Below are 13,198 nucleotides of genomic sequence, written 5' to 3' on the forward strand. Positions count from 1 at the left end.
AGTTCAAGACCAGCCTGACCAACACGGTGAAACCCTGTCTTTATTAAAAAAAGAATGCTTAAACCGTTTTTTGGACTTTGGAAGTGGTCTTTTGGTAATTCATTTCATTTGAAAACTTCGCACAAATGCAGTATCATTAAACAAATTTTCAATCTGAATTCTTAAAAAAACACACATGTACAGCACTTTGAGAGGCCAAGGCAAGTGGACTGCTTAAGCCCAGGAGTTTGAGACAAGCCTGGGCAACACAGGGAGACCTCATCTCTACAAAAAAAAAAAAAAAAAAAAATTAGCCGAGCATGATGGTGTGTGTCAGTGATCCCAGCTACTTGGGAGGCTGAGGTGGGAGGGAAGATCACTGGGGTCCCAGAGTTCAAGGCTACAGTGAGCCATGACTGTGTCACTGCACTCCAGCCTGGGTGACACTTAGGCTCTGTCTCAAAACAAACAAACAAAATACACGTGCTTATACTTCTACTATAGTAGATTACGATTATTTTAAAAAAATTTTTTTACCTGGCAATTATTCAGCTCTTGAATTACTTCCTTGTTTTCTTTACTGATGTCACACACACAGATAAATTCTGCTTCTCTGTGGCCTTTAAAAAACTTCTCACGGATTCTCTGTACAACAGCTGTTGCTGACCGGCCAGAGGGAACGGAACAGTTTTCAATATCCCAAAAAACTCCAATGGGGGGTAAGTTTTCTAGCACCTGTCCAGCTACTGCAACTTCTGGTGACCCTTAAGAAATGTTAACACTTTCAATTACTTGTAGTGGAAAATAAATGGCAAATTAAAATAAGATAATAAACTACCTATCATTCTTAGTGGTAGAAAAACCAAATTATTCATTAACGCTAAGTTTTAAGGCTACCAACCTCACTGGTTGACCTAATAAGCAACCATGTTGTCCAAGTATCACTCTAAGAGATTATTCCTGCTTTTCAGGAGAAGACAAATCTAAGAGTCAAGTGACTTGAAGCCCACAATAAATCCATCTCAAAGCATGAACCATTCTAACATTAAACGGTGATGCTTCTCTGAGAAGGAGCATGTACCTGATGATACTGCAGCTCCAGGACCCAACTCTCAAGCTTAGCTCACACTTAGCTACCTACTTGGTATTCATATCGCTGAGGAGCTGATAAAGGGTGAAGCTGTTACTGTTGTTGATTTTGAGTTCACTCTGCATCAACATCTGATTTAACGTTTTAAAAATGTTTTCAAAACATATCACGTTAACTTTTTAGGGACATTAACTAAGAACTCTGTGGTTTTCAAGTACTGTTTTTAATCAGCCATTGGCAAATTACTCTAAACTCTTCCAGGGAGTATACCATCAACAAGTGTGATTTCGAACCTAAGCTGACACCATGTCTTTTCCAGCACTTTTCTTTCTCCTGATAGGCTGCCCATTTTTCTATACAAAGCTTCTGTGTATAGCCTCGGCCCAACATAAAGGGCAAATGACTTCCTGATCTATGATAATAAAAAGATTTCTACCAAGATATGGAAATGGAGACTCACATACACAGTAGCTTTAGAACCACAAGGAATCCTTCAAAGGTGATTAAATGCAATGTTAGTATGAGATACTGAAAGCTATTTAAATATGCACATTTTATGCCTTACTGTGATTTACCAAATTTTGAAGCAGCTTTGCCTAGACTGGTCGCCAATAACAACGTGGGCTCCTTCCCTGCTCCTTTGGTTCCACAGCCATTACACAGAGGGACGGCAAGAGGTGCAGGTTGAGTATTTGGAGGTGGTATATTTGGCCAGACTTTGGCCGCATCAATTATGCTATTTCTTGCTGGCTGTTTTAAAATTTTTTTGAAGAGGAGGACGTGTCAGAGACATCATTTCAGAGACTGGAGTTATACACAACAACTGAAAACACGCTCTAAGTGTTTTACCCTTCTGCTTCCTAGCCTCTAATAAAACATATTTTCAAATAATCTTTCCCAGAACCATTAGCTATCAATTCATAAATTCATTTCCAGAAGTGACCTGACATGATCAAGAAATACATTAAAGCCATCACATTTTTACATTCTGGGGCATGTGTTTGCTGCAGCAAAGACCTCACAGACACTTTGCATAAAGGGTAGTAAAATCTTCACTTGAACACCAGTGTGACTAGGGCCAAGTTTCAGGTTTTGTATATTACTGTGAAACGACAACATGCAGTTAGCTACGTTACATGAATGCGGCCATGTCTAAGTTGAATGTAAGTTGTAAGAAATCCACTGTGCTGGCCAGGCACGGTGGCTCACGCCTGTAATCCCAGCACTTTGGGAGGCCGACGTGGGCAGATCCCGAGATCAGGAGTTCGAGAACAGCCTCTCCAATATTGTGAAACCCCATTTCTACTAAAAAATACAAAAATGAGCTGGGCATGGTGGCGCACGCCTGTAGTCTGTCCCAGCTACTCAGGAGGCTGAGGCAGGAATATCGCTTGAACCCAGGAGGCAGAGGTTGTGGTGAGCCAAGGTCATGTCACTGCACTCCAGTCTGGGCAACAAGAGTGAAACTCTGTCTCAACAACAAAAAAAGAAAGAAAGAAAGAAAGCTAAAAAGAAATAAATAAATCCATTGTGCTTTACCCTCTAAAGAGAAAACAGAACATGAAGGCTTTGCCAACCTAGTCTCCCATGCAGGAAATGGATTTATTGCAACAAGAGGCTCTAAAAGTATAAACTACATAAATAATGATTGCACTTTTTAAAGTCATCTCCCATTTTCCCCTTTGTTTCTTTCAGAACTAGCAAAAATTATGCTGATGGGGAGATTCCTCTATACCATGGGAGAATCTTCAACCCCATGTATAATAAAGGCTTTTCAAGATAAATCCACTTCAAAAAAGTCATTTCTCCATCCTCAGCTGCACCCAATGTAAGAAATAAAAAGATACGAACCTTGTTTAGACAGTCTTCGCAGTAAAGTGAGCCCTTTAAACAAACCGGAGGTACCACATTAAGGTGCAAAGAGTTGGTGCACAAGTGAGGCGTTAGCTCCGACTGTGAAATGTGCTCTTCCAAATGCCCTGGAGCCCCACTTGTGAAATCAGAACAGGGGAAATAGCCAGCGGAGGTGCAGCCCTGGAGAGCTGGAAACTGATGCAGCTTGTGCACGTTACCATGACATGACTGGAAATGGAGTTTTCCACAACAGGGCAGGTGTTTGCAGGAAGATAGGTTACTCTCTAGACACATGCTGGGAAAGTCACTTGCAACGCCTGCCAAACTGTTCCTAGCTGAGGCATTCTGGAGTGAAGATGCAGATTGGAAAGCAAACCCTGACCCTACCTGACACGTGATTGTCCTGGTGCTTTGCGAGTCTAACAGTGCGCCCGGGTGAATCAAGCTACCCGCACCTCCGCTACCACCACCACCACCACCACCACCAAAACGCATTGGCGAAGTGGAGGGTTCATTCGGGCAATGAGCACAGCAGCTTACTTTGGGGACAGATGAAAGCTGTATTTTAGGCTGCTGAAGAGAACGAATATCAGGAAGTGGGACTGCTGGAAAAAGTTTAGAGCCAGCATGAAGGGGAGATGGTACATCCTTTAATTCCACAGCAACTTTCTTGTTCTCCATGTACTCTTTCTGAGAAAAGAAAATCAGAACATAAATTAATTTTATGAGGTCAGTGGTTTTTAGGTTACTCATATCTTACTGCATTCACTAACAGAAAGTGTTCGATTCTGTTACATCACACAATCATAACTGAACAAAATGGAATTACAGCTAGGTAAAACCAGGGACATTCTTCAGAGAGGTCTCCAGAAAGTGAAAACTGGAACATACAAATAAAATTAAGACTACACTCTGAATCGAAACGGACTGCGGTGGGTGGGCCTATTTACAGCTCTAGCAGCCACTGTGCCTCAGTTGACTTCCTTTTGATAATTTCCCCCTGCTTCACAGCATCCTCTGAAGACAAAACAGGTGGTATGAAAACAACCCAGTCACAAATAGCATTGAATAAAGGTGGCTAACACACACACAATAGTTTGAGGACAGTACTTAATAACTCCTGTCGTCAGTCCATAAGGGGTTTTAATAAGATCCCCCAAAGGAAAAGAGTAAGGTTTCAAACATGGATGAGACCAGCCATCTACCCAGATGGCCCACCCATGTTGCTGATCACTTTCGTAAACCCTAGGATATCATTACCTAAGGCCATAATGAAAACAATTACATTGCGACCAGTGAAAAGATTTAAGAGAAATCAGGAAACTATCTGGGAAAAATATTCAAGACAAATAGTTTGTCATATGACTCCGAAATGGACACAGGAAGTCAGTATACTACAAAGGTTATAATGCACAGCATCAGCGGCAGAGACCTGGGTTGGAATCTGATACTCTGTAGTTTTATGACCTTGGTTGGGTAAGTTACTTAAGCTACACTTTGGTTTCTGTGGGTCAAGATGGCCACATCGGTAATTAATTCTAGCTAAATAATTCTAAGCTTGCTTGGTTCAGAGTACACTGAAGTTCATACACGAAACTAAACTATATTATTGGTGCAGTTAATTAGAAATCAAGTGGCAGCAGGAGGCCTAAGGTAAAGACCACCTGAGAGTGCAGTAATAGTGGGGAACACCGCAAGGTGGTTGCAGAGCAGGGAATACTGCTCTGCTCACACAAATGCCTTCTCAACATGGAAACTGCCTGAGGGTGTCATAAAGAGGGCTTATGCAAAGAGCCCTGAGATGGAAGGCCACTGCTCACAAGATCCAGGAGGGTCTCTGCAGATGGGAGCTGGCAAGCTGGCAAGGAGACAAGCCTTGCAGGGCACAGATCATGGAATACCTCAGGCTCTGCCTAGGTTCTCGGAAATGGAGTGATTTTAATTGCTCTATGTCCTCAACGCTTGGGAGATAAAAGCCCCTGGATGCACTGGGTGTGGTCAAACCCCCTGCTTCCTCATCTGCAGTAGCAGCACCCCATAACAATCAGTGACAAACTCAAGAGTACTAGTTTGGCATGTCTTAGAAGGATTTCAACTGCTCCCTGCCTCCATCTTACCTACCCCTTCACCCTCCCCTACCACAGACTGCCCTCCTACAGGGACTGAGACATGCTCACCCTTCACAGCATACAAAGGTCCATCTGATTCCTACAATTCCATTCCTTTTGCTGTGATTCTACACTCACCTGGGAGCATACGCTCATCTGGAAGAAATCTGAATTTTCAACTAAACTTCTCCTAAAACGGAGGTAAGAGCAATGGGCTGACCACAGTGAACACCACGTTCTGCCCCCTTGGTAATTACAGTTTGGACTGAAATTAATACATTGGTATACTGACTTGTATAGATCAGGTTCACACAGGCATGCTTATTATGACTGGGTCCCCTAAACCTACTGCATTCTGCATGCCACTGACAAAACTGAGTTTCAAGATCTGTAAAGCTGACCCTGTAATTCCGAACTGTGTGACTCCATGAGGACCAGATCTACCATCCCATCCCAGGAAGCCTTGCTTTTGATATCAACCCTCACTGTCAACTGCCCCTAAAATAAAACACTCCTAAAATGACGCAAATCACTTGATGCCTTGCAACAAAGAAAACTAGACACCGAAAACCTAGAAAAAATAGAAAATTAAATTAAACCCGGCCAGACATGTTGGCTCACACCTGCAATCCTAGCACTTTGGGAGGACAAGGAGAGTGGATTACCTGAGGTCAGGAGTTCAAGATCAGCCTGGCCAACATGGTGAAACTCTGTCTCTGCTAAAATACAAAAATTAGCCGGGCATAGTAGCACATGCCTGTAATCCCAGCTACTCAAGAGGCTGAGATGGGAGAATTGCTTGAACCTGGGAGACAATGGTTGCAGTGAGCCGAGATTGTACCACTGCACGCCAGCCTAGGTGGCTGGGCAAGGCTCTATCTCAAAAAGTAAAGAAAGGAAATGTCAAAATCACAATGAATAAGCAAGCAGTGAGAGATATAAATTTTTACTGAGATGTAAATATTCAAGAGAAATCTCAAAAAAAAAAAACAAAACAGGCAGTGGATAAGCTCTTCCCAATCCTCCCTAGATTACAGACTCAAAACTCAGAGGGCTACAGTAAAATACGATGTATTCTGTACTGTCTTCCAATTTTACTACACAATGTGGATTTTAAATCTTTGTTATCTGTGACTTTAATGAGAAAGAAATCTTTCCAAATTTTAACATTAAATAGCAACAACTGTCACTCAGGGTGAAACAGAGGAGTTAAAAAAAATTGTGCTGTGCTTTCCCTGAGTCAGGAATCAGTACAAGGTGGTGTAAGGGGCAATACAGGCAAGATCTACAGAAAAACTTGGCACAGACTCCAGGATGAGAGACCGTGTCCCAGACCAAAGGGACCTCTCTCATCTATCTGCATAAGGAATCTGCTAAATCCTTAGTCTTGCATAGTTACCGTTTGGGGACTATGTGGCAGCGTCTGCTCAGGACGAGAAAAACAGTTAGAGAATTTCCAAAGCCATGGCTTAGCATCATTATCTTGTTGAAGCCATCTACGCGTTCTGCCGCAGGAGTTCTCAGTTTCGTTTCCTTCCATCATACAGCCATGCAAAGTGACTCAACATTCTTTGATCTTTCTTTTCTTTCATTCTTCCACCCTGTTAAGAATGAGTAAGATTTCAGTGTTATTTCCTTGCCTAAGTACAAATTTTACAACATATTAAAATGTGAAACTGCAGCTCTATTTGTAGTGCAATGGCTCCCAACAACTCAGATCTTTTTTTTTTTTGAGATGGAGTCTCACTGTGTCGCCCAGGCTGGGGTGCAGCGGCACAATTCCAGCTCACAGCAACCTCCACCTTCAGGGTTCAAGCGATTCTCATGCCTCACCCTCCCGAGTAGCTGGGTCTACCAGAGCCTGCCATCATGCCCGGTTAATTTTTGTATTTTTATTAGAGAGGGGTTTCACCAAATTGGCCAGGCTGGTCTTGAATAAAAATACAAAAAGAGCCATCACCATATCCTCATTAACAACTATATGTATGAGTTTAAAATTGATTTAAGAGCAACCTCTCACACTGTTTCTTTGTGGAAGGTCAAAATTAAGGGGCCTCTGTGGACTTCGAATTTGATTTGCTACAGAACAAATTGAACCAATTTCTTAGTTTACTAAGGATGAAAGTGCAATCTGATACGCCAACAAAAATCTAACTGGTAGAAAAATCTCAAGTTGCAGCTGTGCTACAGCTCCGCCAGGGCAACAACACTCTTACAGGTCTCAACAATAAATGCAGGGGCAGCACAGTGGTCCAGGCCTGTAATCCCAGCACTTTCGGAAGCGCAGGTGGGTGAATCACTTGAGCCCAGGAGTTCCACACCAGCCTGGGAAACATGGCAAAACCCCATCTCTACAAAAAATACAAAAAATTAGCTGAGTGTGGTGGTGTATGCTGGTAATCCCAGCTACTCAGGAGGCTGACGGGGAAGAGCCTGGGAAGTCAAGGCTGCAGTGAGCTGTGGCTGCACCACTGCACTCCAGCCTGGGTGACAGAGTGAGACCCTGTCTCAAAAACAAACAAAAAACAATACATGCATGGGCATGGAGATAGCTGGCCAACGGTGAAGACAACTGAGCCTCATTTCCAAGTCCTCCCTGTAACGTCCCAATGCCCTCCTCACCATTACCTACAGGGGCCATTTTAAGGTGATTACTTTTACTATCTCTTGAAAATTTCACCTGGGCATATAAAAAAGAATTTCTTTTAGTTATATCTCTCATGTTATTTTTGAGAGATTTTAATATCTATATGGGGGGGAGAAGGGAGAGAATTATATGAGTACTATCTTGAAGGTACAGAAGTGATCCCATAATGCAGAGGTACACTATGGCCCACCAGCCAAAATCAGCCCACAGCTTGTATTTAAATGGCCTGTGAACTAAGAACGCATAATTTTTAATTTAAAAAAAATAAATAAATAATACATTGTGACATACAAAATTATATGAAATTCAGGCCAGGCGTGGTGGCTCATGCCTGTAGTCCCAGCACTTCGGGAGGCCGAGGCAGCTGGATCACTTCAGGACAGGAGTTTGAGAACAGCCTGGCCAACATGGTGAAATCCTGCCTCTACTAAAAATACAAAAATTAGCCAGGCATGGTGGCACATTTCTGTAAATCCCAGCTACTCTGGAGGCTGAGATTCACCTCAAGGAGAATCACCTGAACCTGGGAGATCGATGTTGCAGTGAGATGAGACTGTGCCACTGTACTCTAGCCTGGGCCATAGAGTGAGACCCTGTCTCAAAAACAAATGAACAAACAAACAAAATTATATGAAATTCAAATTTCAGTGTCCGTAAATAAAGTTTTATTGAGACATAGACACACTCATTCATTTAAGTACTGCCTAAGGCTGCTTTTGCATTCCAGTTGCAGAGTTGTGAAGAGAATCTCTTTGCCAAGAGACTGAATGGCCTACAACGCCTATAATGTTTACTATCTGGCTCTTTTGTCAGCCTGGGAAACAGAGCAAGATCACAGCTGTTAAAAAATAATAAAGTTTAAAAAATTAGCAAGGTGTGGCAGAGAGCACCTAGTCCCAGCTACTCAGGAGACTGAGGTGAGAGGATCTCTTGAGGCCAAGAATTTGACATTGAAGTGAACTATGACTGTGCCACTGCACTTCAGCGTGGGCAACATTTGTTTTTTTTTTTCTGAGACGGAGTTCGCTCTTGTTACCCAGGCTGGAGTGCAATGGCGCGATCTTGGCTCACCGCAACCTCTGCCTCCTGAGTTCAGGCAATTCTCCTGCCTCAGACTCCTAAGTAGCTGGGATTACAGGCACACGCCACCATGCCCAGCTAGTTTTTTGTATTTTTAGTAGAGACGAGGTTTCACCATGTTGACCAGGATGGTCTCGATCTCTCGACCTCGTGATCCACCCGCCTCGGCCTCCCAAAGTGCTGGGATTATAGGCTTGAGCCACCGCGCCCAGCCAAAAATTTGTTTTAAAGTTTCTGTTTTGTCCTATGTAAAATATGGCTAATTTCTCCCCTGTCACCACATTAGAGAAAACAAAATTAAATAAAATGAATCCCACTGTCTATTTTCACCACCATATCGCTTGTGCCAACCAAGTACATACAAAGTAAACAGTAGTTGAATGAATGAGGAATTCAATTAATAAAGCATGCCATTTACCGATCACACACTGTTGGGAGTGGTTAATTTGGAGACAGAGATGGATTTAACTGCCACCACTGACAGTAAATTACAATACTCATTTTTCTTATTAGACACAGGTTTCATGGCCCCCAATAAGCTCCTCTCAAAATCATAAGAATCTGTAATATTCATGGTGTACATCAACAGTCTCTCAAACTTCTCCAAAGCCAAATCCTTAAAGTGAGCTGACATTTACAGTACAATCTAGTTTACAAGGCATTTTCATGTAACATGACTTACGTCTTCCTTTAGCAAATATTTATTTAGTATCTACTATGCAGCAGGCCCGTGCTTGGTACAAGGAAAATAATGATGGAAAAAAAACCCACTTATATAATTTTCGCAATTATTCTGTGAGGTAGACAGGGAAGAAATTAGCTACATTTTTGCAAAGGAGGAAACAGAAACGTAATAAAGTTATGTAGCTAGTCTGATCCAAAATTAGGCTTGTTCACCCCTTCGCTACACCAAGGAGCCTTAAATACTGCTCAATACAAGCGATTAAAAGTAAAACTTGGCCGGGCTCTGTGGCTCAGGCCTGTAATTCCAGCACTTTCGGAGACCGAGGCAGGCGATCACGTGGCCCGGAGTTCGAGATCATCCTGGCCGATATGGTGAAACCCCGTCTCTACTAAAAATACAAAAATTAGCTTGGCATGGTGGCATCCGCCCTTAGTCCCAACCTATTTGGGAGGCTAAGGCAGAAGAACCACTTCAACCTGGGAGGCGGAGGTTGCAGCGAGCCGAGATCGCATCATTGCACTCCAGTCTGGACTGCAGAGCACGACTCTGTCTCAAAAAAAAAAAAAAAAAAAAAATGTAAAAACTTGTTAGGTGCCTGCACCCTCAAAATTTCCCAAATATTACCCATGAAGCAACTTAGGTAGCCAAAAGCAGATTCTGTTGGAGGAGTGACAGTCTCCTTCTTGTCACTCTCTTCAGGTTTTTTGAGCCATTCAGTTAGGAGCTGAGAGCACAGGCTCTGTCGACTGTTTGCATTTTAGTTCTCAGTTCTACCGCGGTGCAGCTTGGCACAACTCACCACCTTTCTGAACCTCAGATCCCATCTCCAAGATAGGTGTGATAATAATAGAAACCACCTTACCAGGCCGTTGTTTGGATTACATGAGATAATCCATGGTGAACATTTAGCAAATGGTGTTTCCGTAGCATCCAATGTAGCCCTCGACCCCACATCACCCCATCCCATTACCGTTTTCTCCCCCATAGCTCTTCTGGCTAAAATGCCCTTTTTAGCTCGCTATTTTATTATCTTTTCCCCACATTTAGAATACAAACTCCATGACAACAGGGACTATGTTTCCTTATTCACTCTTCTCTCTCCTACCCTAAGTACAATCAACGCCTGGAGCATCTTAATAAAAAACTGTTGAACGAATAAAGCTTAGCAAGTATCTAGGAAGACGAGGTTTCAATCCGCCGATACGCAAAACGTAAGAATAGCCCTCGGAGACGCAGGGAAGTGCAAAAGACACAAATGCCATTGGACGGCTCTTGGTGATATCGGAAAGGTGCTCGAGAAACTCTAAAAGGTGTGTCACGAGGTCGCGCTACAACTGCTCGTGAGAGTGGCTGAAGCCCTAGGGCAGCTCAACACTGTGTCAACGCGAGGACTACGACACCCCAGGGACTGCTGAAAAGCCGAGGAGAACGCAGAACGCCCGGGCTGGCGGGAGGGCGTTGCAAAGACGCCCGCCCCTTTCCTTCCCCCTTAACCTTCCAATCGTGCACCTCACTCCTGGAGGGCCCCGCAGTGGGCAGGCAGGGGCGGGCGGGGGGCCAAACACCCTCGGAGGGTAACAGGGGCGCCCGCAGTGACAGCACTAAACGGACACGAGAGGGAGACGAGCTGAGTCTTTCGGGGGGCCCGACCGGCGCGCCCCAGTTAGCGAACCTATCCACTCCAGCACCGTCCCACCAGCCATGGCGGGGGAAGGGGGGACACCGTGCTCCGGCCCGCCCTGGGGCCCCGGGGCAGGGCCAGCCACGGTCCGGCCGCAGCGCCGTCTGCAAACTCACCTCCGCCGCCGGCCCCACCTCCGCTCACATTCCGGCCCCGCCGCCTTCCCCCCGCCCCCCCAAGCCCTTTGTTTTGATTCCCGACTCCGCAGCTCCCGCCGCCGCCGCCAAGCGCACCCTCCACTTCCGCTTCCGCAACCCACCGCCCCTGTCGCAAAACCGACGCCCTTCTCTCCCTTTCGCCCCGCCCCCTCCTCGCCCCGCCCCCGTCGCCGCGTCCTCTCCGCGCGAGGCACGCTGGGAACCCGGGGGGGGCGGGGCCTCGCGGCCCTGCAGCCTCGTCAGGCTCAGTCCCCTCCCGATAAACCCCTAAATAGGGACCTTCCCGGGGGGCGACCCTGGCTTTTTGGGCGAAGACCCCCGGTTTAAGGAGGCCTCCCTCCTGGCTTCACGTAGCGGAGGCGAAAGGAACCTTGCGGCGGAGAATGAGGGAGCGCGTGACGCGGACCCGAGGAAAAGCCTGCCCAGCGGGGTTTCGGGGAGCTCAGCCCCGGCCGGCGCCGCAGGGACGGCGCTTCCGCCGGGTCTCAGTGAAACCCCATCGCTTCGGCCGCTTTTTCCTTCTCAGGTCTCGTCACGTGGCGGCCCTCCTTTATTTCAAAGAATTGAATGGCTTGCACGCCCCGGCGTTCTGGATCGAGGGCAGCCTAGCGGCGAGCGGAGGAAGAGGCGCGGCCGGGCCGGCGTCCCGCGGGGCCCCGGGGTGCTCGCCAAGCGGGGCCCCAGCCGGCGAAAGCGGGGCGCGCGGAGCCGCCGCTGCGCCCCGCCACTCGCCGTCAAGGGGTCGGGGGGCTTGAGCGGGAAAACGGGCTTTTCAAACGCCCCGCTCCAGGGCTCTCTGCGAGCGGCGCCGCGTTTCCTGGCAGGTAGGGCGAGCAACGCGGGCGCTCAGTTCCCAGGGCTTTGTGGAGCCGAGACACTGCGTTACGTGGCCGGATACGCCCTGTGGGTTGTCTTTTTTTTTTTTTTTTTTTTTTTTAATAGCGCCCCACAATCTTCACGTTTCCCTGGAATAAAAAAATTCTAAGCCTCGGCAGAAGGGTGATTTCTGAAACGACCAGCTGCTGACTGTTTTCTGTGGCAAATTAGGAGAAAAACCAAGTGCATATTGTGTCGATTAAATCTAGACACAATTTAGGATGTGCTATCTGAACGCCACCTTCAAAGTTTACTCTTAAAGTTTGTGTAATAACGAGCTGACTTTGCAAAAGAATGAGTAAGTCGGAATTGCCGAACGAGAATCTTTCCCTGAAAAAATCCTCCCTGCGAGGCGATTTCAGCAGGCGACCTCCGTTAGGTGGGACTGACACTTCCCTGCAAACACCCTTGTAGACGGGTCCCGCGGAGGGCAAGAGCAGACGCGCAGCAGAAGAATCTTTTGTGCCTGTGTTTGATTTTCCGGAAGGCAGGTGACAAGCACACATTCTCTTCTACACGGGTGTTTCTTCCTGCCGGTTAAACGTTCACTGTGGGCTGCGCGATGGCTCACGCTTGCCTGTAACCCCGACGCTCCGGGAGGCTACGGAGGATTGCTGGAGCCTACAAATTTGAGACCAGACTGGGAAACACTGAAACTCTGTCCGTATTTAAAAAAGAAAGGAAAATTCTTCATTGTATCTGTGTATAGGTAGTATTTTCCAAGCGGAGATTAGACTAGATAAAAAAACAACCCCTCTTCTAGCATTTTGGTTTTTTCAAAGTAGCAAACAAATATGCTACTCTTCAGAGGTGTTTCTTTTCATTTTAGTATGTCTGAATACAAACCATATTAACTAAAAATCTTAAAAAGAAACAAGGTAATTATGAGTTTCTAATTGCTTTTCTTTTTTTTAAGTTTTTAGCCAGAAAAGATAAAAAAAGTGACACATTTTCTTTTTCTTTTCTTTTTCTTTTTTTTTGAAACGTAGTTTCGCTCTTGTTACTCAGGCTGGAGTGCAATGGCGCGATCTCGGCTCACC

General features: G+C 45.6%; 2 protein-coding genes across 16 annotated transcripts in view; one reads left to right on the top strand and one right to left on the bottom strand.

The window, feature by feature from the left end:
- Window positions 1–11,376, bottom strand: part of MARF1 (meiosis regulator and mRNA stability factor 1) — a 48,971-nt gene extending 37,595 nt beyond the window's left edge. For 3 of the 7 annotated variants that reach the window (XM_074381589.1, XM_039478108.2, XM_074381585.1), the window contains exons 1-5: window positions 11,241–11,336; window positions 6,431–6,632; window positions 2,921–3,613; window positions 1,645–1,819; window positions 517–743 (exon numbers count right to left, since the gene is read on the bottom strand). In XM_074381589.1, the coding sequence (XP_074237690.1) occupies window positions 517–743; window positions 1,645–1,819; window positions 2,921–3,613; window positions 6,431–6,574 (1,239 nt within the window). In that variant the 5' untranslated portion in view covers window positions 6,575–6,632; window positions 11,241–11,336. Of the gene's footprint in view, window positions 1–516; window positions 744–1,644; window positions 1,820–2,920; window positions 3,614–6,430; window positions 6,633–10,305; window positions 11,208–11,240 lie in introns of those variants that run through there. The other 4 variants (XM_074381587.1, XM_039478106.2, XM_074381588.1 and 1 more) reach the window with 3 other exon arrangements.
- A 108-nt stretch (window positions 11,377–11,484) lies between these two features.
- Window positions 11,485–13,198, top strand: part of NDE1 (nudE neurodevelopment protein 1) — a 76,044-nt gene continuing 74,330 nt past the window's right edge. For 6 of the 9 annotated variants that reach the window (XM_074381603.1, XM_074381605.1, XM_074381604.1 and 3 more), the window contains exon 1: window positions 11,485–13,036. The gene's annotated coding sequence lies outside the window, so the exon portion shown is untranslated. The remainder of the gene's footprint in view (window positions 13,037–13,198) is intronic. The other 3 variants (XM_074381602.1, XM_039478278.2, XM_074381601.1) reach the window with 3 other exon arrangements.

Source organism: Saimiri boliviensis, chromosome 12 (genome assembly GCF_048565385.1).
Source record: "Saimiri boliviensis isolate mSaiBol1 chromosome 12, mSaiBol1.pri, whole genome shotgun sequence".
Classification (NCBI taxonomy): Eukaryota; Metazoa; Chordata; class Mammalia; order Primates; family Cebidae; genus Saimiri; species Saimiri boliviensis.